We start from the raw sequence: 22,637 nt of genomic DNA, 5'->3' as shown, positions 1-22,637 counted from the left end.
TGTTTGACACAGGCCAGAGCTAACGAGGCCCCTCAGTGCCACTGCCCCAATCCTCGTCAGAGATGGGGTGGTGTGACTGTCCCCAGCCCTCAGTTCCTCCCAGGGACCCTGGCATCAAATTTCCTTATCCTTCTACCATGAGAAGACTTTCTCACCTCGAGGAATAACAGAATAAATCCCCAAAGGTCTAAGAGGGTTTCTTACCTATCAGTCCAGGTACAGAGGGAAGGAGCAAGCTCCAGAAGCCTTCCTGGGGAGAGAATTGTTTAATCAGGACTGCACCTCACCAGCACCCAGTGGACAGGAGTGAGAGGAGGAATGGGGACCCTGAGCAGAGATCCCCAGCACTGAGCACGTTGCTGGAAAGCAAAACAACCTTCCAGGTCCTGAAGGCTCTGGGTCATATTCTAAAATGTGTCTGAGCACTGAATTTCTGTCATGCATCCAGGGATGCTTCCTTTAACTTGCTGTGTGCCCTGGGGCAAACCCAGCACAGTGCTGGCTAAAGCATGGGGTCCTGAGCTAGACCCCAACTTCTCTGGATACCATCTGAGACCCAAATCTCAATGTTGAACTATCCAAAAAGAACTGACACCTGCAAAATACAGTTTAAAACCCAGAAGTAACACCAGGGAGGCCATGTCCATGTGACTGAGTCCCAGCAGTGAAGGTTTGCTACGGTTTCCTTCACTGCACAGACACTTTTATTCAGGTGGGATCTGCTTCTGGCTCAAATCCCACCAGGAGTGATGTGAGGGGCTGTGAGGGGCTGTGAGGGCTGGAGAGGTGGTGATATCCCCAAGGGAGTGGGGTCTGCCCCCAGCATGAGTCCACACCATCAGGTCTCTGTCTCGCTTGCATCGTACAGAGGGTTGAGGTAGAAGACCTGGAGATCTTTGGATGCCACTTCTCCAAGGTCAACATCTGGAGGCTCCTGCAACAGCAAGGGAGGAAAAACAACCAATGGGGAAGAGGAACAAAACCCTTGGACAAAACCCACCCAGGGCTGAGTCCCTGCAGCAGCCGAGAGGCTGGTGCCCCGAGGGAGAACAGGGATGTCCCACAAACCCCTCCTGGCCTGGGGAAAGCAGGGCCCCTCTCAGGGTAACCCCAAGAGGCTTTCAGGTGTGTCACAGCAGCCAGCAGCTCCTGCCCAGGCCCCAAGCAGCCCTGGAAGGGGTGACTCACCACGCTGAACACGGGGTTGTCAAAGCCATTGTCACTGGCTGGTGCAGGGGGCGCCGGGTCCTCCATCCTCTCCCAGGGGTGCTGCGGGCGCAGGGCAGGCAACCTGGGGAGAGCTGGGCATCAGCACCCACAGCCCTTCAGCCCTGCAGCTCCCCCAGCTGAAACCCAGCATCCTCAAGAGGTGGATGGGAAATTATACAAGGGCAAAATGTCAAGCCGTTATTGAAATGGGATATTTGTACCCCTTCCCAGGGAAAAGCAGCTGTATCCAGCAGAAATCATTCAGCCTGGAGATCTGGGACCTGCATTCTGGAGGGAGGAGTTTGCAGAGGCAGACAACTCTAGCACAGGCTTCACTTTGGAGCAACCATTCCTTCCCTGTGGCCTAAATGAATTGCCACCTGTTTCCACTGTAATCTCAACAAGTATTAATTACTTTTATCATTACTTTTATCATATTATCATTTTTTCATCTTAATCACCATCACTACTTGTATTATTTTCTTCATTACTTTTATCCTAAGGGTCCCAGTCACTGAGCACCCCCCTGCACTGGGCACCTGCTGCAGGTGGGCTCAGCAGCAGGTCCATGCACATCACCTCAGGAGCTCTGAGAGACGCTCTGCCAGGCCCCTTTTGGTGGAAACAAGGGGGGCCTGCAGCAGGAGTGGGACAGGCCCTGGGCTCGTGTTCAGTTCTGTCTCCTCTCCTGTAGCTACACAAAATTCCCTCCTGCTGCTGACAGAGCTGGTTTCAAAGGCCTGTCCAGCATCCAAAGAAGCTTCAGTGAAAGATAAATCATCAAGTAGCAATTATGGGTCTGGGAGTTTTATTTAGAAATTAAATGAAGGCATGGGTTTACTGCTAGGAAATATCATGTCAGCAGGTGTCAAGCAGCAGGGTAAGTGTTCCTGGCCAGGGCCACTGCTGCACAGGGACAAAATCCCAGTGGAGGAGGCAAGAGGGAACAAATAACCTGACTTGTGAGCCTGTGACACAGCAGCCCCAGCACCAGGGAGCTCAGCACCCCCTGGCAGACACAGATGCACTTTGCACATGCAACTTTAAGCAATTCCTGGCCCCTGGTTTTCAAATGTGTCAAGTCAACCCCACTTGCTCACAGCTGGGTACCCTGCAAAACCCTCCACAAGAAGGTGGGTGCATGTGGGAGGAGCCGAGGTAGGTGCCCAGAGCACTTGCTGTGGCACTGCTGGGATGCCCTAATCACTGCCAGGCCCCATACCCAAGCTGTGAGGGAAAATGGTGATGAAGAAGGGGTATTTCTGACGAGCTCCCAGCTGTGGTGCAGTCAAGTGCACACTCCAGCCCCCCCCCGGGACCTGCACTCAGTACTCCATGCTGTGTGAACAAGCAATGCATCGCAAACTGCACTTGCTCTTGGATGCTCTCTCCCTTTAATGGTTATGAAGCTGTGGGACAACTGTTTTGCATTATTTTGATGCATTTCCATTGAGCTGCTGGCAGGTTCAGTGCTCCCCTCCCCATCAGGGCTGCAAACTAATGGTGCCAAGGAACAGGAGATGTCACCAGGCACCATGACTAGGCTGTGCAGAGCTCAGGAGATGTCACCAGGCACCATGACTAGGCTGTGCAGAGCTCAGGAGATGTCACCAGGCACCATGACTAGGCTGTGCAGAGCTCAGATGTCACCAGGAATCATGACAAGGCTGTGCAGAGCTCCAGCTGAGCTGCAACAGCCCTGCTCCCACCCAAGCACACTGCACCCTGCCAAGAGGCAGCTCCTCCTGGCTGTGGAGGAGAATGAAGCAACAGTTCAAGAGTACAGAAGTGCTTTTCAGCCACCTTACCTCCAGAAAACCACGAGGAGCAAGGACAGGTTTTGAACCGACAGAAGGCACATTTAGATTAGATATTGGGAACAAACTCTTTACTGTGAGGGCAGTGAGGCTCTGGCACAGTTTGCCCAGAGAAGCTGTGGATGCTCCATCGCTGGAAGTGTTCAAGGCCAGGCTGGCTGGGGCTCTCAGAAAACTGGTTTAGTGGAAGGTGTCACTGGCTATGGCAGGCGGTTGGAACTGGATGATCTTTGAGTCCTTCCAACCCAAACCATGTTGTGGTTCTATGGACAGTAATGTTGGGGGTAGCAGGGTGCCAGGGCATGCCCCTCTCCATGGGAGCTCCAAGCAGTACCGTGTGCCCCTGTGTGCCAGGCTGGAAGGACAGCCTGGGCTGGCAGCTGCTCCCAGGCAGAGGCAGCCTGAATATCTGCTGCTGGCAGAAGCCCCATCCCTACCTCAGCTTTCCCTTTCTGTAGAGAAAGAGGATCCCTCCAAGGAACAGAAGACTGAAGAGCAGCCCCATGACTGTCCCTGCTGTGATCCTGCTCACTGGGTGGCTCCCCACCTGCCCGCTGGCAGTGCTGCCAGTGGCCACTTCCATTTTGCCACTTGAAATGCCGAGAGCTTCACCTGGGAAGAAATAGGAATGAGGATTGTACAGGGCAACACATCCCCACACCCATGGCAGAAGCAGCCTTCAGCTGGGTCAGGTCCTGCCTGCCTGGCTGATCATCCTTCCCTGGGAATAGGGATGGGATTCACAGGTGGATGGACTCAATGGGGACAAGCCCCTGTGGGTCTGCCACCCACACAATGACCACCACGTCCCCTGGCTGTGACCTGTGTGCCCATCAACATCTGCCAGCTTCCATTGTCTGCCTCCACAAGCAGCACTCTGGCTGCAGAGCAGCTCTGCAGACAGGGACCTGGGAGCCCTGGCAGGCACCCAGCTGGTCATGGTCAGACATGGCATGGAAGCACACCGGTATCCCAGGCTGCAGGAGGAGAACTGCCAGCAGGACAAGGGAGGTGACCCTTCCACTTTGCTCTGCCCTGCCCTGGTGAGCCACAGCTGGAGCACTGAGCCAGCCTCTTCTCAGCAGCTCCCAGTGACAGGGCAAGAGGCAACAGACAGATACTGAATATGGTAAATTCCACTTAAATACCTATATTTATCTAAGTATTTATATATAAAAAACTGGTTTACTGCAAAGATGGTCAGTTGTGGAGACAGGCTGTGGAGAGATGCTGTCAAATCTCCCTCCTTAGAGACATTCAAACCCCACTGGCCATGTGGGCTGCGGGCAGGGAATGCAAAGCTCTGGCCAGCAGTGGGTCTGGGTGCCCCTGCAGGGGATCTGCTGAGGAGGACAGGGGGTTACCGTGCTGTGCTATGTCCTGCATGATGTCTGCTGCCAGCTGCTCCGCAGCGGTGCCCGCCTGCGCTCCCGCTCTGTCATCAATCAGCACAATCTGGATGAGAGGAGCGGCGCCTCGGGACACGATGCCCAGGAAGGTCTGTGCTCTGTGCACCTTGGACATGGCCATCTGCACACCAGCGTACTTGGGCTTCCCAAAACACAAGGAGACACGTAAAGCCAGGGAGAGGGTAGGCACACATCAGTCACATCTCCAGACAGCCACGATGCGTGCAGCTGCAAGGCCCACCTGAACCCTCCTGTGAGCCCCACCACAGAGCTGCCATCCCTGTCACGGCAGTGCCACTGCATTTCCCAAAGGAGAGGCCTGTACGTCCCCTCTCCCAGGCTGTGACCAGCACCCAGCACACAATGAGCCCCCATGGAGGAGAGCATGCTGAGAAAGCAATTTCATGTATCACAGCCATTAAAAGCTGTATGAAGACGTGTGGCTGTAAGGAGGGCAGGCAGACAGCTTTCAGCTCAGGATCAATAGAGCAATACCCTCCAGTGCAATGCAGAGCACACCTCCTCCCTCAGCAGCCCCTGGCAAAGAGGAGGGATGTCATGTTGTGTCTGACAAGCAGCAGCATGAAGCAATGCTTTGTAGAGCATCTGAGAGCTGGCCAGTGCCAGGGAATGCCCTGCTGCAGGTTTGCAACACCCCAGCTGTGTGTGCTGAGCTCCTTGCTCCCCTCTGTTTTCCAGAGCAGCAAGCCCCCCTGCATCCTTCCCCATTGCAAGCCAGCAGCTCTTCCTGCCCTGAGCTCAGCAGATGGTGGAGCTGTGGTGGGGAGCAAGGACCCAGCTCCCACAGCAAGCAGGCACATCCAAGAGGTCACACAGGGAGTGTGGGCCTGGCAGGGTGCTGGGGAGTGAGCTGCACCCCTGCACTGCTGGGACCACATACCCCACACAGTCCCACAGCCATCAAGTCACCAGCAGCTGTGGCCAGTGGCTTGTGGTTTCATTAGCCCCTCCCAATCTGACAGGCTCAGTACCTGGCTCAGCAACTCTTGGACCAATTTGTCCTGGTACTTCAGCAGGTCAAAATCAGGAGTGAACTCCAGATTAATGGTGGCCCCTGCAGCCAGAAAACAGACAGACAGACATCAAACTCACCACGTGTGGGCAGAGAGCAGCCATGGCAGCACAGCTCTGACTGCCACAATAGGCACTGGGGACCCTCTGGTATCCTGTGCAACTGATCTGGCTGGGCTCAGGGAAAAACCTCCCCTGCTGGTCTTTTTGTCAGCTGAGTTTGATGGAAGGCTTTTGACTTTCCAGCATATTCAGGAGAGAAGCTTTCCCTGGAAAGTTTTCTCATACTTATCCCTCTGGGAAGCTCTTCATGCCCCTGGTTTTGGGGCCATGAGGCAGCAGTACCTTGCCTATGGGGGGAAGGCTAGGAGGGAATACCTGTGCTCCCCACACCACTGCACTGCAATCATGGAGACAAATATTTTCCTTAAAATACAATTAAGCATCTGCTGAAATTTTAAATTGTCCTAAAGACTGTAAGGGCTTATGCTTTTAGGAGCACGTTGGAGAAACATATGGTGCCATTTTAATGAATTTGGTATGACATACCAAATATTGGATGCCAAGTATCCAGGTACAGTTGTGCATGAAAAATTGCCCCTAGCAACATTTCATGCAGATTAATGGAGGAGCACCCATGCCAGAGAGAACACTGTCAATCTGCATGCTTTTATTTTAAATGAAATTAAACAAGTTGGCTGTTGGGAAGCTGACATTACAGTGGAAAAGGTTGCATTTCCTCTGTGTTTTCAGCTGCATAAACTCAGCAGAGCCCTATTAGCTTGACGAGCTGTGACATCCTGACAGGATAAACCAGAAGCAGGGACAAAGGGCTGCTACTGAGAACAAGCTCCCAAAAGCCAGGAGCTCTTCAGAGAGACGTGCTGGAAGGTGGCACAATGGGATCTGCACATGGGACCCACAGATGGGACCCTTGGCAGCAGTCATACAGCAAAACTCCAGCTTACAACCAGCAGCAAGCACCCCCTGCACCCAACTTTCCCCCATGGAGCCAGAGGAAGCAGGATGGGGCAGCTGGCATAGCAGGAAGGAGGAATAGGGCCATGTTCCCCACTCACCACAGAGCCCACAACAGTGGCCAAGGGGCTGCAGAGGGCTCTGGCACGCTGGCTCTGGGCACTGCCTCCCTGGTGCCCTGAGCAGGGCTGCACAGATGCGAGGGCCATCCTAAAGGAGAGCAGGGCAGCGTCAGTCCTTGCCCCACAAACTGCACTGGAGCCCCCAAAACGGGAAAGGGAAGACTCACCAGGGTGTTCCCACAGGCACAGCCAGACTTATCAGGACAGCCAGTGCCTGTCACCTGGAGAGTGCCATTGCCATGAAACTGCAGCGGGGCAGAGGCCCCCCCCAGGTACCCAGCCCAGGATGATGGGGTGTTCAGCTCCTGTGCAGGGAAGAGCAGCAAAGCAGGTGAGTATCCCAGGATAGGTCCCAGTGCTGGCCCCAGGCACCCAGCCATGCTGCTGGGACACCTGGTGTCACATCTGAAGGCCATCATTGGGGAGTCCCACTGCAGGCAGTGATGCAGCAGGAAAACCTTGCCAAAGCACCCATTCCATCTTTTCCCTTGGACCAACAGAAAAACTCTCTCAAACCAAAAACAATGACAATGAGATGGCTGGGCCTTTTCTTTTTTTGCTTTCCATCTTTCTGCCAGCTCAGAGAATTCAAGTTACCAGCTTTTCACTACTGGGAGGAAGGGGGCTGGGTCTGAGCTGTTTTCCTTCTATCTGGGGAAGAATTTCTATGTGCTTGGCATTAGCAAAGGCTGAGCTGGACTAACCAGCCTCATCCTGCCAAGTCACCGGTGATTCCCTCACCCACTCTCTTCCACAGGAAGTGTCTCCATGCTCTGGCACAGCAGGTAGATTTCTCAGGCCCTGGGGTGAAAATAGTCATCACAGAGCACAGATTAGGCTGGCTACAAAGGGATAGAGAAGCTCATAAGGTCAGTTCATAAAAAGCACCTTCTCCTTCCATCTCATCGCTCAGCATCAGCCCCAGCCCTGAGGAACAGCCAGCAGTGGTCCCTGGGTGGGATGATGTGCTGTGGGGTAGTCTGAAGGATCAGCAGGATCAGCATCACTCTGAGCACCCAAGAGCATCCACCTCTGCATCCCTGGGGCTATGTGGGCCTGGGGTGAGTTCCACTGGGGCGCTGCCTTGTTCAGACTCGCCTGCACCTGCCTGGGCACCGACTGAGTCTATTACTCAAAAAGCAGCTACCTAATGCCTGGCCCCGAAATGGCAGATCCCAGCCAGCACAGCAGCAGAAATAATAAATAACTTATGAAACGCCTGCCGCATCTCCCACTCCTGGAAGGAGCCTGTGTTTACCACTGCAGCGCCTGTGATCTTCTGCTCCTCCGACCAGGAGGGACAGGGCTCGTGGGGAGCCTGATTCCCAGGCTGAGGCACAGCAGGCTGCCAGCGCTTCTATAATTATCCCTCCAATCAATTAAAGAGCAGTGCTGAAGCAAAGGTGGGAGATGATCACTGGGCCACAGGCCATGTTAAGGTCGGGGGCAGGAGGGAAGTGTCCCCAGAGGGTCCCTGAGCAGCACGGCTGCAGACACGTGCCTGGGAAGGGAGAGACCCCTGGGAGCCACAGAAGCTGCCATGTGCTGATGGTTTGACCCGTGCATATTGGCCCTTTTTTAAACATTCATAGTGAGACAGCCTGCACTCCCATACTGCGGGGAGGGAGCCGATAACAAACTGGTTGATGCAAAAAGCCATGGAGGCCATCCACAGCAGCGGCAGCAGCAGCAGCAGCAGCTCATGAAGCTGCAGCCCTGCGGGTGTGCCCCATCTCCCTGTGCAGCGCTGCTCCCCCTCTCGGGGCTGTGCTGAGAAGGTGTCGAGCCAGTTTCTCTTCCCTCCCCGCCTCACCTGGCCCATGACAGAGATGCTGCGGAGGTGAATCACGGGCTGCGCTGAGTCGGTGTTTACCCGGAAGGAGGTTTCGGGCTGGAAGATAACATCATCGTGGCGGCACGGGACGCGCTCCTCATGCACCGAGAAGATGGGCCCGCCGGGCCTGAGCTCCCCGCTGGGGAGGACATCCCGCCACAGCGTGGGGTCGAACCACGAGCGGTGCTCAGCGTCAGCAAACCTCGCTGTTCCACCTGGAAAAGGGAGAGAAAAGGCTGGGCATGACCCCAAATCCCAAAGCCCCAGCAGATGCATCTGGGTTGGTAAAACCTTCACCTGAAGTGAAGGATCTCACCCTGTGGGCAGGGAGCCGAGGGCTGGCCCTGGCATCCCCCTCATGGGCACCCACTGCAGGCATTTCCCAGAGCTTGGCTAAGCTTCCCAGCACTCAGGGCTGGGGTCTCAGCCCAAACCCCACATCTGCCTGCAGGCTTCCAGGCCCAGATCCCACAGGGTATTTTTTCCCCGTTTTTAAAAGCTCATCCTTAAGGAGGATGTTAAGGAGGAAAACATCTGCCTGAATGCTGAGTAACAGCTAAATCTGATAAAAATGGGTATGATAATTCATGTCCCAGTTTCCCAGAAGCCTGGCAGTCTGCAGAAATGTGACAGGCCCTATTCCCTGCAGCAGGTAACCCCAAAGCCAGTGCTCAATTTAACTATCAATTATTTAACCATTAACCATTTCCCTGCTGGTTAGTCTTATCATGCAGTGCCCTGATTCCTTCTCTCCCTTCCCGGCAGCTGAACCAATTCAGCCAGCATGCAGGTACTTAGTGACTGAATTATTTGCATTCATTTTGAAATCATGCTTTAGAGAAGTCCATTTGTGAAAGCTGTCCCAGAAACGGTAGCTGATTTCAGGGGAGCAGTGCATGGTCAGCAGGAAAAGCCCAGTGCCAAGCACAGATGCTAGAGCATCCCTGCTGAGGGGCAAAGAGCCCCAAAACAAAAAAAAAATATAGGGATGAAGGCTTTCAGAGTGGCTCCAGACAGTCTTAAGATACAATCCTTCCTCTGGGGAGACTGATTTAGACTTTTTCTCTCTTTTTTCTCTTTTTTTTTTTCCCCATTCAGAGTGCAGGCACAGATGCTCTGCTTGAATACTTCCTTCCCTTGCAGAGGAACTAAGAAGTTACTAGCCACTGAAAGCATGGGGCAATTCTCAAGCACCCAAAATACACCTCCCTAGAAAATAGCTTTCAGATAAAAGCAGGTAGCAATGACACAAAGCTGCTGTCTCAGCCATGGGCTGGGGGAGGGGAGGATGCGTGTGTGGGGCCAAAGGCCAGCTTGTTGTGGTGGCCATGGTTTGGATCACCAGTGTGTAACTCCTAACTGGTTTTCTTTAGAAACACCATGGCAGAGAAAATAAGGGCTTTGATGTGGCTACATGCTTAATAGGCAGGGGAAAATACAAACAATATTTGCCTCTCTGCTACAACTTCAAAGGCTTCCCTACTATAATTACCTTTTAAGAAGACAGGTGATCTAGGAGGAAAAAACGATCTGATGTGAGGGAGGTCATCAAAGAAAAGGTAAGTATTGAAGAGGAGTGATTCACTTTGCCCTGAGGCAGGACCTTTGTAGAGGTATTTGGGCTGAATTTACATGACTCATCACAGCCTGATGGGTGCCTGGTTTGGGCACAAAATACCTGAGTCACAGCCTGGATCCCAGCTGCCATCGAAAGCTGTGAAGGCTGCACCAGCTGCCAGCAGGAACTCTCCGTTCAGGGGCAGGTACTAGATGAAGGATGCAGAGTGTTACTGTCCTGCTGCCAGCCACCCAGGCTTGCTACCAAATAACACTGCTAATTGTTAGGCTGCCTATTACACTCACAGTCTCCAAGGCACTTTACAGTTATCAGGAGCTACCCTTACTGTGCCCCATGTACTTGGAAAAGTACCAGCTCCTGGTTTGATGGATGGGGATCCTGCAATGGGGAGAGGCAGTGTGATGTTATCCTCCATAACACAGAAAAGCATTCAGAGGAGCAAGAACATGAAAAAGCAAAATAAGCTCTTTGACAGTTTCTTCTTCCTCTCATACACACTTGCAGCAGCTCAGGAATGGATTTATGCATGGCTGGTACACCAAGAAAATCCCAACCCTACTCTGCAAGTGCCAGAGGCCCCCTCACTTAATGGGTTCCCACCTCCAGGGGCTGTGCTTGCCCCACAAAATATAAATCAGGAGCCCAGGCTATGCTTGGTACAGTGTCAGGTACTGAATTTACACTGAGCACAAGCTAAGGGAAATGCACAGTGGCATTTGGAGCAGCCTGCCATAGCCAGACTCTCTTCTTGTTGGGCAGGACATCACCAGCTGGTTGTCAGGGTCACAGCACTGACCTGGCTTCAGCCTGCAGGGCCCACCCATTGATGAACCTCAACAGGCACAGCTCTGCCATGGGAACCTTTCCAGCAAAAAACTGTGGCCACCTGGTCACCAGCCAGCACTGCTAACTCTGGGACAGGCCCTGACAAATGATCAACTCAGGCAACTCACCCACAGCAAACGGGTTATTCAGCCCAGCCCATCTTATTTTATATTTAGAAATTGCAGAGGGAAAGTCATGGTTTCTTCCAATATTTTAGAGTCAGTGATGCTCAAGGCATCCTTCTCTAATTTGGTCTATCCGGTGTTTTAGCGTCACTCCCAACAGCAGCTGAAAGCCCTCCAGGACTGAGTTATGCCAACATACAGGGACCTGTGCTCAGGCAGAAAAAGTTAAATGGGATTTTAAGGTTTCATCTACTTAACTGGTCTTTAAATATGTATGTAGGTTAGAGAAAGCAAGACTAATGACTGACTGCTGCACAGTGGCCATGACAGCTCTCTGTCCCTGGGCAGTCCTGCCTGAGGAAATTCAGTCCCACTCAGAGGCCACCATGGGGAAGGGATGGGGGAGGTGGCAAGGCAAAAAGCTCATTACCCCCAAACTGTAGGTGAGCACCTGTTAAGAAGTTTAGTGCCTTGTTGGTGCACTGCTTTGAAGGCCTTAGCCCTGGTGCCCCTCTCTTGGGGCATGAGAAGCCAGGATAGAGAGCAGAGGGTGGCTGTCACCAAGACAAGTCCCACAGTGCTCCTCTGCACCATCTGCTGCGGACCCAGCAATGCCATACATTGGGCAGAGGGGAGGACACTGGGAATAACTGAGGTTGCCAAGGGTGTGGACTCTCCCCCCAGCCAGGAAGAGGCCTCTGCCTATGGACACTGCTCCATCAGACCACAGCTTGTGTCCTGCCATCAGGTTCTCTGAATTTCTATTACTTTTGAGTAAGGAAATTTGTCCAATACCAAAGCACTGAAAAAGGCTGACAGGTCTGCCAGGATACAAAAGGCATCATGTCCTTTAGCTGCAGATGAAAAAGCCATCAAAACATGTCTGTTTGGAGGCTCAGGACTTGGCCTGCATTCAGCTGAGTGAGGGCAATGCTACCAGCTTCAACCACAAAATGCTGTACTTCAGTTCAAGTGCCCTGGCTTGTCTTCCTGTGAGCTCAGGCAGGAGCGGGCCATGGGACAGTCAGCTGCCACCCATGCTCAGGCCAGTGCCAGCAGCACTGCCAGCCCAGTCCTTTCTTCCAGGCTGGCTGGGCCATTGCAGCCCCTGGGCGCTGTCTCTTGCCTGGTTTGCAGGCTGGCCCCTGCAGCCAGCTGTGCACAGCAGGGCCAGGCAGGAAGGGTGGCCAGCTGGCTGCTGGGGCCATCTGAGCTGCTCAGCCTGGGGCTTTGGATGAGATGCAGCAGATCCTTTCACCAGCACAGGGTACCAGCTCTTCATGGCAGTCAGCTCTGAGCATCCGCATGTGCTTGGGAGGGCAAGCAGGTCTGGGTGGGCCAGCAGGACACAGCACCAGTTCTACTCAAGAGGAGAGCTGGGAGAAATGTCTCATGCCAAATCTGCCTCATGCCAAATCTGCCCCATGCCTGCAGCGCCTGTGCTCCGGAGACATTGGCCTCTGAGCTCTCTGGACAAGATGCAGCCTCTCCAGCCACCACAGGAGATCGCCCTCCACCGCTGAGGCCAAAATCCCAGGCTGGCTGGCCTTCCAAAAAGCTGCTCATGTGGGTGTCAGTGTAGCAGGGAAATGAGAGTGAGCACACACCATGACCCTTCACACCCTGGGATTACCCAAACACTGCAAGCACCAGCCCTGGAATTAAAAGGCAACACAACACGATGCAAGACGGGACAGTCACCTCATCTCCACAAACATCAAGCTCAGGAAGAGCTCTGTACTTCTGCTTAGTCACAGGAATGTCGGGCTGGGCCCTGCAGCTATGGCTCCCTGCCCACTGAGGCAGCTGTGCTGCACATCCACCACCAGCCCTGCCTGAGATTCTCACCACTGGGCAGCATTTCAGGAGAGTCTCCATCATCCAGTGGATCTTTGTAAATAATTTGCCCTTTCTTTTTTCCTAACATAAGTTAAGCATCTCAGCTCACTGCAGAGGACAAATAGACATTCTGGTTGGGCAGTGGTTTTCTACCTTTGGGAATTTAGTATGGAAATTGCATACAGGTTGGGCCACTTTCCAAGTACATTTTGAACTGAGCAATGACAGGTACCAGTGGACCAAAGCCAAAAAGCTGGAAGTTTCATCTGCTTTCCCTTCCTCCTGCCAACATGTACTCCAGGGCCATTAATACAGTGAGTGTTTAGAGTCCCATTAGTCATTTTCCATCCCTGATACAGGTAAATCACTTATCTCCTCAGTTATCATTATCAAATGTAATGGCAACCAAAACACAGTCATCATTTTTCTTATCAAAGTCAAGGAAAAAAAAAAAAAAGAGGAAACACCCCATGTGGCTCTTGGACCAGCCCCAGCATTGCACTACCAGAAGGAATCTACTCCTCCAATGCATAAGTGAAAAAGAAACTAACCTCAAAAATGTGAAATAAAAAATAGCAAAGTCCTGAGAGATGGCTTTCCAATCAGGTGGCCTCTGATTGGAACCAGCCTCTGGCACATCCTTGAGTCACAAGCATCAGGCTGAGATGACTGACAGGAGCACTGTGACTGGCATGCCACCATCATCAGAAAAATGCAGCACTTGTGCTTTAACCTGGGTGAACAACACTTGTGACTGCAGCCAGGTCTTCCCCCAGCCTTGCTTTTATTTGCAACAGCAATGCATTTGAATTCCTTGCTTGGATGAGATGGTGCCACCATCCCCATCACTCAACACTAAGACTGCCTGGGCACACTGAGCTCCACAGTGCTGCACCCACGGCTGCATCAGCAGGCAGGTCAGCCGCCATCAGCCCCCAGCTACATCCCCTTGCCTGGCACCCAGCCCAGGAGCAGCTCTGGCCCTGGTGCTGCTGGCCCTCCACTGAAAAACATCACTGGGATAGGATGCAGGTGGGCTATGGCTCCAACACAGACTGTTGTAACCCACCAGAAACAATAATGCACAATGGAAATCTTTTCCATTTCATCTTTCCCAGTACAGCCTTGCTGGGGCGGTGGCAGCAGCAGGCAGCCGGGGCAGCAGATGGGCAGGCCCGGCCCATTCTGCCCACAGGTGAGAACAGCGGGGATTTTCCCAGTGTCTGCTGGGGCTGGGGGTCTCTGCACAGCTGGTGCCTGGGTGATATCCAGCTGTTGGCTGACACCCCAAAAAGGCACAGGGCCAGGATCACCCACAGGTGAATCCCTCAGATAACTCTGGAGCATTGCCAGGGGCTCACTTGCAGCCCAGCATTTCTTGGGTTCATTACTGAGGTTTCATTTATTCACCTTCTGGTCCAGGTGAAGCGTTCACCTGCTCCCTCAGGACAGTGTCCTTCCCCTCAGCCACACAGGCCACCCCACACCCCCAGTTTGCTGCCAGAGCCAGCCTGTTCCTGCCACAGCCCTCGATCTCACAGCAGCTCGTCCAGGTCCCCAGCAAGGCAGGATGACCTCCTGCCACCTCAAGACCTCTGTGTGAGAGTCACCTGGTGCTGAAGTAGCACCATGCTGCCCAAAGACCTCCCTGCCCAGGCACACGGTCCCATGAGGAATGGGGCTTTACCTTCCCAAGGAAACCAGGCCAGAACTGCAGCCTGTATCCCCATGCTCGTGCAGGCTGGTGCAGCATGCCTGGGGCACAGCGGCTGGTGCTGCTGTCCATGGGCCCCACCAGCAGTGGTGGGGGATGCCCACAGCCCTGCTCTGACCCCAGAAATAGCTCACCCCTCTGCTTCTGACCCAGAGCAGGCAGGAGCACAGGCACAGGAGCGGCGTGCCAGGGGATATCATCATTTCAGCGTCATCCCCTGCAAGCTAACGAGGTGCTTGGCTGCTCTCCCTGCCCAGCAGCAGCAGCACAGCCGCGCTGTCATTAACGCCAGAGCCGGCTCCCCTGCTGAGTCTGCTCATCACGTTTCAGGTTGTGTTTCAGCACACAGGCTCCCCACAGCACCTGCCCAACCTGACCTTGCCACCACATCCCCTGGCACAGGGGTGGCCTGACACATCAGGTTCCCAACACATCACGGTCCTGCCTGTCCCTACAGAGAAGCCACAGCTCCTGGCCACGCCACACAGGTGCTGCCTAGTACAGCTCCTGCCAAACCACCCCACAGGGCCCAGTGAAAGCCATGGGAAGATAAACAACAGACCCAAAAATCCCATTAACTTCATTGCAGATGGCCAGTACAGACTTCTAGCCAAACAGGTCCCAACAGTGTACAAAAATCAGGTGTCACAGGGACATGGGAAGCCCCTTGGGTAGCTGAAGACATTGAGCTCTGGATGCAGAAGACACAAGAGAGGCTTAAAGCCATTTGCCAAATCTATTTCAGATTAGCTACGCTCCTTTTCCTGAACTTTCCTCTACAGACAAGGTCAGAGAAAGCCAGGAAGAGGCTTGAGGTGTGGGCAGAGGGGCTGTGCCCAGCAGAGAAGGGATGGCAGACGGTCCATGGAGCAGCTTCCCAGCTAGACAGGCTCCAGCATCCGCTACAGCCCAGGATGCTGGCAAGCTGCCCTGCTCATCAGACTTTAGTAACTCCTCCTGCTGGAAACCAGCCTGAAATGAGCAAATAGACTCAGAGAGATGAGTGTAAATGGCTGCTTTACCAAACTCCTTTCCTGCATGCACCTTCATTGTAAACGCTGACACAGAAAAGACTGCAGGATTCCATCTTGGAATTATGTGCTGGTACACACTCCCCTGAAATTTTTTATCTTCATCTTAGGGGAAGGAAAAATAATCCCTTTTCTGGTTGTCTCATTACCCCGCTGTCTATCTGGGAAGAGGTGGGGGAGGGAGCACCGGTGCCTGGGACTAGCGCGAACTGTGGCAATTCATTAGAGCCGGTGCCCCTGGAGAGCAATTGGCATTTCGAGATCAATCTCTGCCAGGAACCGAGCGGGAGCATCCTGCAGCAAAGCCGAGTACATTCTGCTCTCACAATTAGGCAGCTAAAAATATAAGGCTGGGGGAGGTGGCCCTGGTCAGACCCCAGTGCCACTCCAAACCCTTGCCCAGCCTTGCAGCCCCTCGTGGGGCAGGCAGGGAGGGGGTATGGACAGATGCCACCCCACAGCAGAGCTCGGGGATGGGGCAGAGCTGGAAAGGTGACGTGAGGGCTGCTGAGTAACCCCAGCCAGTGTCCTGACCCTGGGGCCGAGCAAGGCTGCTCTGCCCATGTGAATAAACCCGACTCCTGCCACCCTGAAAATAGAAGCAGCAGCATCCATCCCTGGCCCACATGTCAGTGCTGGCCAGCTCAGGCACAAACTGCACCAGGGCTGCTGTTACTGGGGCAAACACCAGGCTCACTGGTGCAGCCATGCCCTGGCCTGGCTCCCTTTGGAAGCACAGACATAGCCAGAGGGTCCACTCCCTCTCAGGAGTCTTTTTCCCCCATCAGGAGACAAACAAAGCCAAATTCTGCCTTACCCTGGAGCACCCATGCCAGGCATCATCACCTCCATTTCCATCTTTTCTGCACATTTAGTCTCAGGCACCTCCAAAAGCTGGCTAAATACTGATCTGCATCTTTAGGCAGCTAAACACCATAGAAAATCCAGCCTAATCACAACGGTTGTGCATCAAAGCCATTTACGCTTTAAGCTGGATTTGGATTTAATGTGTGACTGAATTAGGGATTCATTTGAAACTTCAAATAACTGCTGAGCTGGGTGCTCAGTGGGTGGGCTCTGAGCAGGGAGACAGGCTCTGCACCCCAACAGCCTCCTCCCAGGAAAGCATCTCCCAGCACTTGGCTGGTGCCCACATGGGAGGGATGGGGAGGGGAGCTGGAGAGCTCACCATACAGAAGTGAGCTTTCACATAAATGTCCAGGAGAGGAGTGATGGTGACACACGAGGACTGCCTGGCACTACACTCAACTGAGGAGTTGGGATGGGAGATCTCATGCTGTTCCTCCACCACCAGCACCAAGCATCCTCTCCTACACGTGCCACAGCAGGCACTTATCTTCATGAAAGTCACTGAGAGCCTAATCCCTCCTCAGCCATGAATTTCCTTCTATGGTACTATAGCAAACAACATTCTGGGTTTTTTTTTTTTTTGGCCAAAGGCTGTATAGCATCTCCATGGTGACTCTAAAGCCTAATGTATTCTTGCTGATTTAAGTGATTAATGCTCCAGCGCGTGTGGCTGGCAGCTGAACAGGTGCAGCCCAGCCTCCCCACAAAAATCCTCATGACCAATTCATTTTCTAACCAGCTGGTTGCCAAATTTCATGCCATTTGCATGAGTGGCAGCCTGGCTCAGGCGGTGGGTTTCATTCCTTTTTCATCCCTAACCTTGGCAGTCTCTGTGTCACCTGGTGACAGCAGAGCATGGCAGTGAACAGGAGGGAAGTGCCTGAGCTGAAATTACAAAGAAATATTAACTACCTCACTAAGAGACATGCTGGGACAGTTCACAAGGAATGGCTGGGGCAGTGATGCTCAGAAAGAAGGTGTGAGCTGCAGTACAGGTTATAGGCAGGGCTGGCTGCTCACCTGCAGTGCAATTCAGTGCAGGAGGGGAATGGTGCCCTCACAGCCCACGTGATGCTGCATCCCCTCATGGATCCCCCTAGCAGTCCTCCCCATCTGCACAAAATTCACTGTCACCCTGGAGCCTGTGCAGCTGCCTGCCAGCAGCAGGGGCCCAGAGAAACCCCAAGGCAGCAGAGGGTCCCCAGGGGCTCCTGCCAGCACTCTGGATCCTTTGACAGGGATGAGCCAGGGGTCACTGGGGCACCCTGACCCACCCCTCAGCTGCAGTAGGAGCCATCCTCCCGAGCAGGGGGCAGGGCTATGGATGCTGGTTTGTGTTGTGCAAAGGTTGTGTGGATCTCCCTGCCCCCAGGCTGCTCAGCTCTGCTCTCCAGCTTGGCTGCAGGAGGCTCAGCAGTAATGACTGACGCTGCTCTGCAATTATGCACTTTGCAGGCCTCTGATGAAAGTACTTTAGAAATATTATACATTCATCTGTAAGTAAAATAAAATCTACTGGAGTGGTATTTTGCTCTTTTCTTCTCTGGGTAAATTCCACATCATTTATTACGTTATATTTGTACGTATTTCCCCAGTACATTCTTTCCTTCAAAAATTCATATTTAAAATGCCATATAAATAAAGTATCTTTTCCAAATATTTGTAGAGGGATTAAATGTGGCACATGGCGTTATCAAAGCATCAAAACTATTAGTGGCATAGACAGCCTGAACAAATTACACCACATAAATTTCAAGGGCTTCTTCAAATTTAATGGCCAATAAAAAAGCAAAGCTGCCCTAAAACCAAGAGAGGAATCTCATCCACAAACTCATCAGGTCTGGAGGAGGAGGTTTTCCAAACAGGATCCAGCCCATCTCTTCCTGTCCCAGCACTGAGAGAGGGCTCACTGGTGACCCATCCCCCACTGGCAGGGTGGGACAATGAGTTTGCTTTTCCCTTTAATTCCTCCCTGTTAAATTTTACCCTCCAAGCCTCTCAATACCCTCTCAATCTCCAAGAGATTGAGAGCCCATGTTTCCATGGCTGCCTGTCAGCCTGCTCTGGGGCAGAGTTCCTCATGTGGGGCAAAACCAGGTTGTTCAGAACCCCCCTCTGAGTTGAGCCCCCTCCAATCTTATATCACTCAATACACACATTTCAGCATCCTGCCCATCCTGCCACAGCAAAACTGATCATACCACAGAAAAATACAAAAGCCAATGGCACTTGAAGAAAATTTCTCAAGCAACATTTTGGGATTTCCCAGAACAGTCTGTTTTCATTTCAAGATATTTTGATGTCAGCTTCACTTAGCTTCTGCCCAGGGCTGCTCTGTCAGCAATGCTGTGGGTTGGTGCTCCTCAGCCAAATACTGCTAAGCTCTCCATCACATAGAGGGGGTTTTATCCCTCCTTTGAGAAGAAAAAATCAATTTGTTTAAAATGAAATTGGATTTTGCTGTACTCTCATTCCCCCAAATAAAAACAAACAAACAACAAGCAAACAAACAAGCAACAAAACAAAACCAATCAACCAAAACAAGCAGAAATGGGCTTTCTGGTTCCATGGTGCAGAGAAACCCAGGCTACTGTAGGACTCCTGTTCCTTTCCCCAGCTGAGACATTCTTGGTCTGGCTGAACCATGGAGGAAAGTGTCAAAGTCCATGGAATGACTTTAAACTGACAGAGGACAGTAGGACATTAGATATTAGGAAGAAATTCTTTACTGTGAGGGTGATGAGACACTGGCACAGGTTGCCCAGAGAAGCTGTGGATGCCCCATCCCTGGAAGTGTTCAGGGCTGGGTTGGACAGGACTTTGAGCAACCTGGCCTGCTGGAAGATGTCCCTGCCCATGGCAGGGGGTTGGGACTGATCACCTTTAAGGTCCCTTCCAAGCCAAACCATTTTAGGATTCTGTGGAGAGGGGGACAAGGGAATGTGCCAGCAGGCAGAGCTCCAGGGCTGGCCCTGCCCTCGCCCACCCTCGTGCACCTATGCCCTCCATGCCTTACCATGTCTGTCAGCGCGTGGGGAGACCCAACGAAGACTGAGACAACCTGTAAGAAAAGCAAGAATAAAGTGTGCTTTGCCCTGGCAGGTAAAGGGGCTTTTGCAATGCCTGATGGTGTTTTGTGAAAACAAAAATAAAATAAATTTTAAATGTCTATACCTTGTCCTTCTCAAAGTGAACCACATCCCTGGCACAGGGGACTCTGCCTTTATCCCAGTTGGAGGCGGTTTCAAAATTGGTGTTGGGGATCCACTGCTTGTACACGGCAGCGGTGGCAGCTGGGAGGGAACAGAAAAACCAGTTTAACCCAGTCCATGAGAGGCACTAGGAGCCTGATCTGGGATGTGCTTTAGGATGGCTTGGCATTTATAGGTCAGATTTGGGGATTTTCTACCCAAGAGCAGCTCCTGTGCTGTTCCAGCTGAGCAGTCACAGTCTTTCTCTACAGGGGGGATTTTTTTTGGTTGGGTGATGGTTTTAGCCACCCAGACAGTAAGAGAAGCAAGGGACAAACACTCAGCAAGCAGACAGAAGGCAGGGAAGTGTCCTGCAGGCAAAAGGTAAGAATAACATACACCTGGTAGTTAAGTAATCCTTGCAGGGGGTTCAGCTGTCACTCAGACTAATTAAACAAGTAAAGATTCTTCAGGCTTTGTTTTCCAGAAGGTACAGAGTGGGCATGCAGAGCTGTGATACCACTAAGACAGGGCAAGAGAAGAAAGGGCATTTGCTGTGGGACATGTAGCACAAGTACAGGCTGGTTTCATGTGTTTGGAGCTGGAGAGGGAGGATTCAGTGATGTACTTCAGCCTGAGACATAAACATGTTGGGAAACAGGGTTCTTCCCCTTGGGGTTTCCTGGGACAGTGGCAGTCCGGCTCTTGGGGCCCCACAGAGATGAGCCTGCTGGGCAGGGACAAGACGTGGCAGATGGGGGTTTCACTCTGACCTCTCTGTTTGCACAAGCACAGCAGAGCAGCCTCCAACCTGACATTGCCCAGGCTTGGCTGGGGGATGCATGTTCAGCTGAAGATGAATGAATCTCCAGAAGCCTGAATTCAATGGCTTCAGGCAAGTGAGTATGAGACACAGAAAATTACCAAAAAAAACCCCTACTTTTGTAATTTTAATGGATCATCTTTTCTGTAGGAGAAGGACCCACAAAATTACACAGTATGTAGAAAGCCCGTGGTGGAAGGGCTGGGGCACTGCAGAAGGAACGCGGGTCCAGCCCGGGACGGGAGGGGCTCTCAGTGACTGCAGCGCTGCACAAAGCCCGGGCCCGGCTCCTCCGAGCGATGGGTGCGATGTGCCTGCAGAGGCTCTATCAGCACACAGGGATCACCTTGAGGTGCAATTTGCGCTGTTTTACTCTGCCAGGGGCTCTGCCGAGACCGCTGGCTGTAGTAGCCGTCTCCAGGTGAACAGGAAACGATGTATTTTTAACCAGAATGAAAGTCCTGGAGCCCAGGTGCGACCGCGGAGGGGCTCCCCTGCCTCACGCCGGGCTGCGGGTGCCTGAGGCAGCCCTGAGGCAGAGCGAACACACCCGTGCCGTGTTTTCCCTCCGAGAGGGAAAAAAACATTACCGGCGGTAAGAACTGCAGCCAAACAGCTGCTCGCAGTGTTGTGGGCATAAACACCTTCCTAGCTCCGAGCAGAAAAGAGCTTAAGAAGGAAAAAAAGCCCCCCAGACAGCAATGGCAAATAGCTCCGTCCTTGCTGCGGTTCCCTCGTGTCCCTGCCGCCAGGAAGGTGGGCAATGGAGAAGCCGGAGCTGCAGCCGAAAAGCTCGGCCCGCCCCACGGCACAAAGCCTCACGGCCCGGAGGCCGAGCGGGCTCACAGCGGGCCCACCCTGGACACGGCTCCCCAGGCCGCAGGTTAATCACTTTGCCCCCTGCATTCCTGCACCCTCCCCAGCCCTGGAAGTATCAGTGTGCTATTTAATCGGCCCTGTCTCCCGGGAAGCGCAGTCCTTGAACACCAAAGCTACATGCATATTCAACAGGGAGCGTGTCCTGCAGCGCAGCGCTGCTGACTTCAAATGAGAGGCTCAGCAGGCTCCGCACGGCTGTCCCAGCCTCGGTGCCTGCCTGCCTTCCCCGTGTCCGGCTGGAAATGCCTTCTCCCGTCCGCCTGTCAGCTACGCTGGGAGTGACAGAGCCCGCAGCTCTGCTCCAGGGCTGCTGGAGCACAGGCGAAGCTCGCCCAGCGGTCACCGCTGCTCGCCACGGCGGCCGGGCCCTGGCCGTACTCACCCAGGAGCTGCAGGATGCCCAGCAGGGAGAGCAGGCGCTTCATTCCGGCTGCCAGCCCTCGACTCCGCGATCCCTGCCCCGCTGGACCTTGCACCTTCCCGGGCACGTGATGGGCTCAGCCCGGGGAGGCTGCAGGGAGCAGGCAGTTCACCACAATGGGAGGCTGGCTTCCCCCAGCACGAACCCCACCCTTGCTCTGTCCCAGAAGCTCAGCTCCGTTCCCAGTCTCCCGGTTTCCTTGAGACCCGTTGGGAATCTAAGACAACCACCGAGGAAGCAGCTGGGGAGGCAGGAGCGGGGCTCCCCCAGCTTGGCTCACCAGACCTCGCCCCACACTCCCCCCACCCATCCAAGTCCAGCTGGAAGGTGTCGGGGTGAACACACTGCATGCACATCCCACGCCACTGTCCCCTGCCGAACAGCAGCTACCTCCTAATTACTAATAATGGCCTACGTGTATTTTCAATTAGCTCTCTTGGAAGGGAGCAGCTCCCAGCCACGACTCGTAATTGTACTTTGGCCACCAGCTGATTTGATCATTAGTCGGCAGCGCCAGCACAGCCCCACGCTGCTGGTGTGGCGGCTGCTGGCAGCGGCACCGGTGCATGGGGATGCAGCAGGAGGGGGGACTGCAACATCCCTGTCCTCTGCCACAGCATGGAACAGCGCTGCATGCCGGCCCAGGCCCAGGTCTTTACCAAGGGTGTGTTAGGAGCAGAACAGGGAGGGGGGAGAGCAGGGATGGTGGCAGAGGCTGATGCCAAGGAGAGAGCTGTGGGGCTCAGCTGCCCTTCAGCTGACACTGGTACCAGCATGGCAAGGGTAGAAGATTGGTGAATGCAGGGGCCAGTCTTAGAGACCAAAACTAGAGGCCAGCAGGAGACTGGAGAAGTTCTTGGAAGGGTCATGCAGTGGAAGGGACACAGACCACAAGAAGCTCTCACCTGACATCAGCAAGGATTTAGGAGTGCAGGAGTG

At 53.4% G+C, this 22,637-nt stretch overlaps 1 protein-coding gene across 1 annotated transcript; it reads right to left on the bottom strand.

Annotated features, from left to right (window-relative positions):
* Window positions 1-657: 657 nt before the first annotated feature.
* On the bottom strand, window positions 658-21,747 carry AMN (amnion associated transmembrane protein). Its single transcript, XM_066552458.1, has 12 exons — window positions 21,660-21,747; window positions 19,559-19,677; window positions 19,401-19,445; window positions 10,080-10,167; window positions 8,381-8,616; window positions 6,735-6,872; window positions 6,547-6,655; window positions 5,428-5,510; window positions 4,391-4,577; window positions 3,464-3,638; window positions 1,189-1,291; window positions 658-934 (listed from the first exon to the last, which is right to left on the bottom strand). Exons 1-12 carry the CDS (start codon window positions 21,700-21,702, stop codon window positions 839-841), a joined length of 1,422 nt encoding a protein of 473 aa, XP_066408555.1. The 5' UTR covers window positions 21,703-21,747; the 3' UTR covers window positions 658-838.
* Between the last annotated feature and the right edge of the window lie 890 nt (window positions 21,748-22,637).

The sequence above is a fragment of the Molothrus aeneus genome, chromosome 6, assembly GCF_037042795.1.
Source record: "Molothrus aeneus isolate 106 chromosome 6, BPBGC_Maene_1.0, whole genome shotgun sequence".
In the NCBI taxonomy this organism is placed as follows: Eukaryota; Metazoa; Chordata; class Aves; order Passeriformes; family Icteridae; genus Molothrus; species Molothrus aeneus.
Note: the sequence above shows the minus strand (reverse complement) of the source record. Positions and strands in the feature narration are given on the sequence as shown.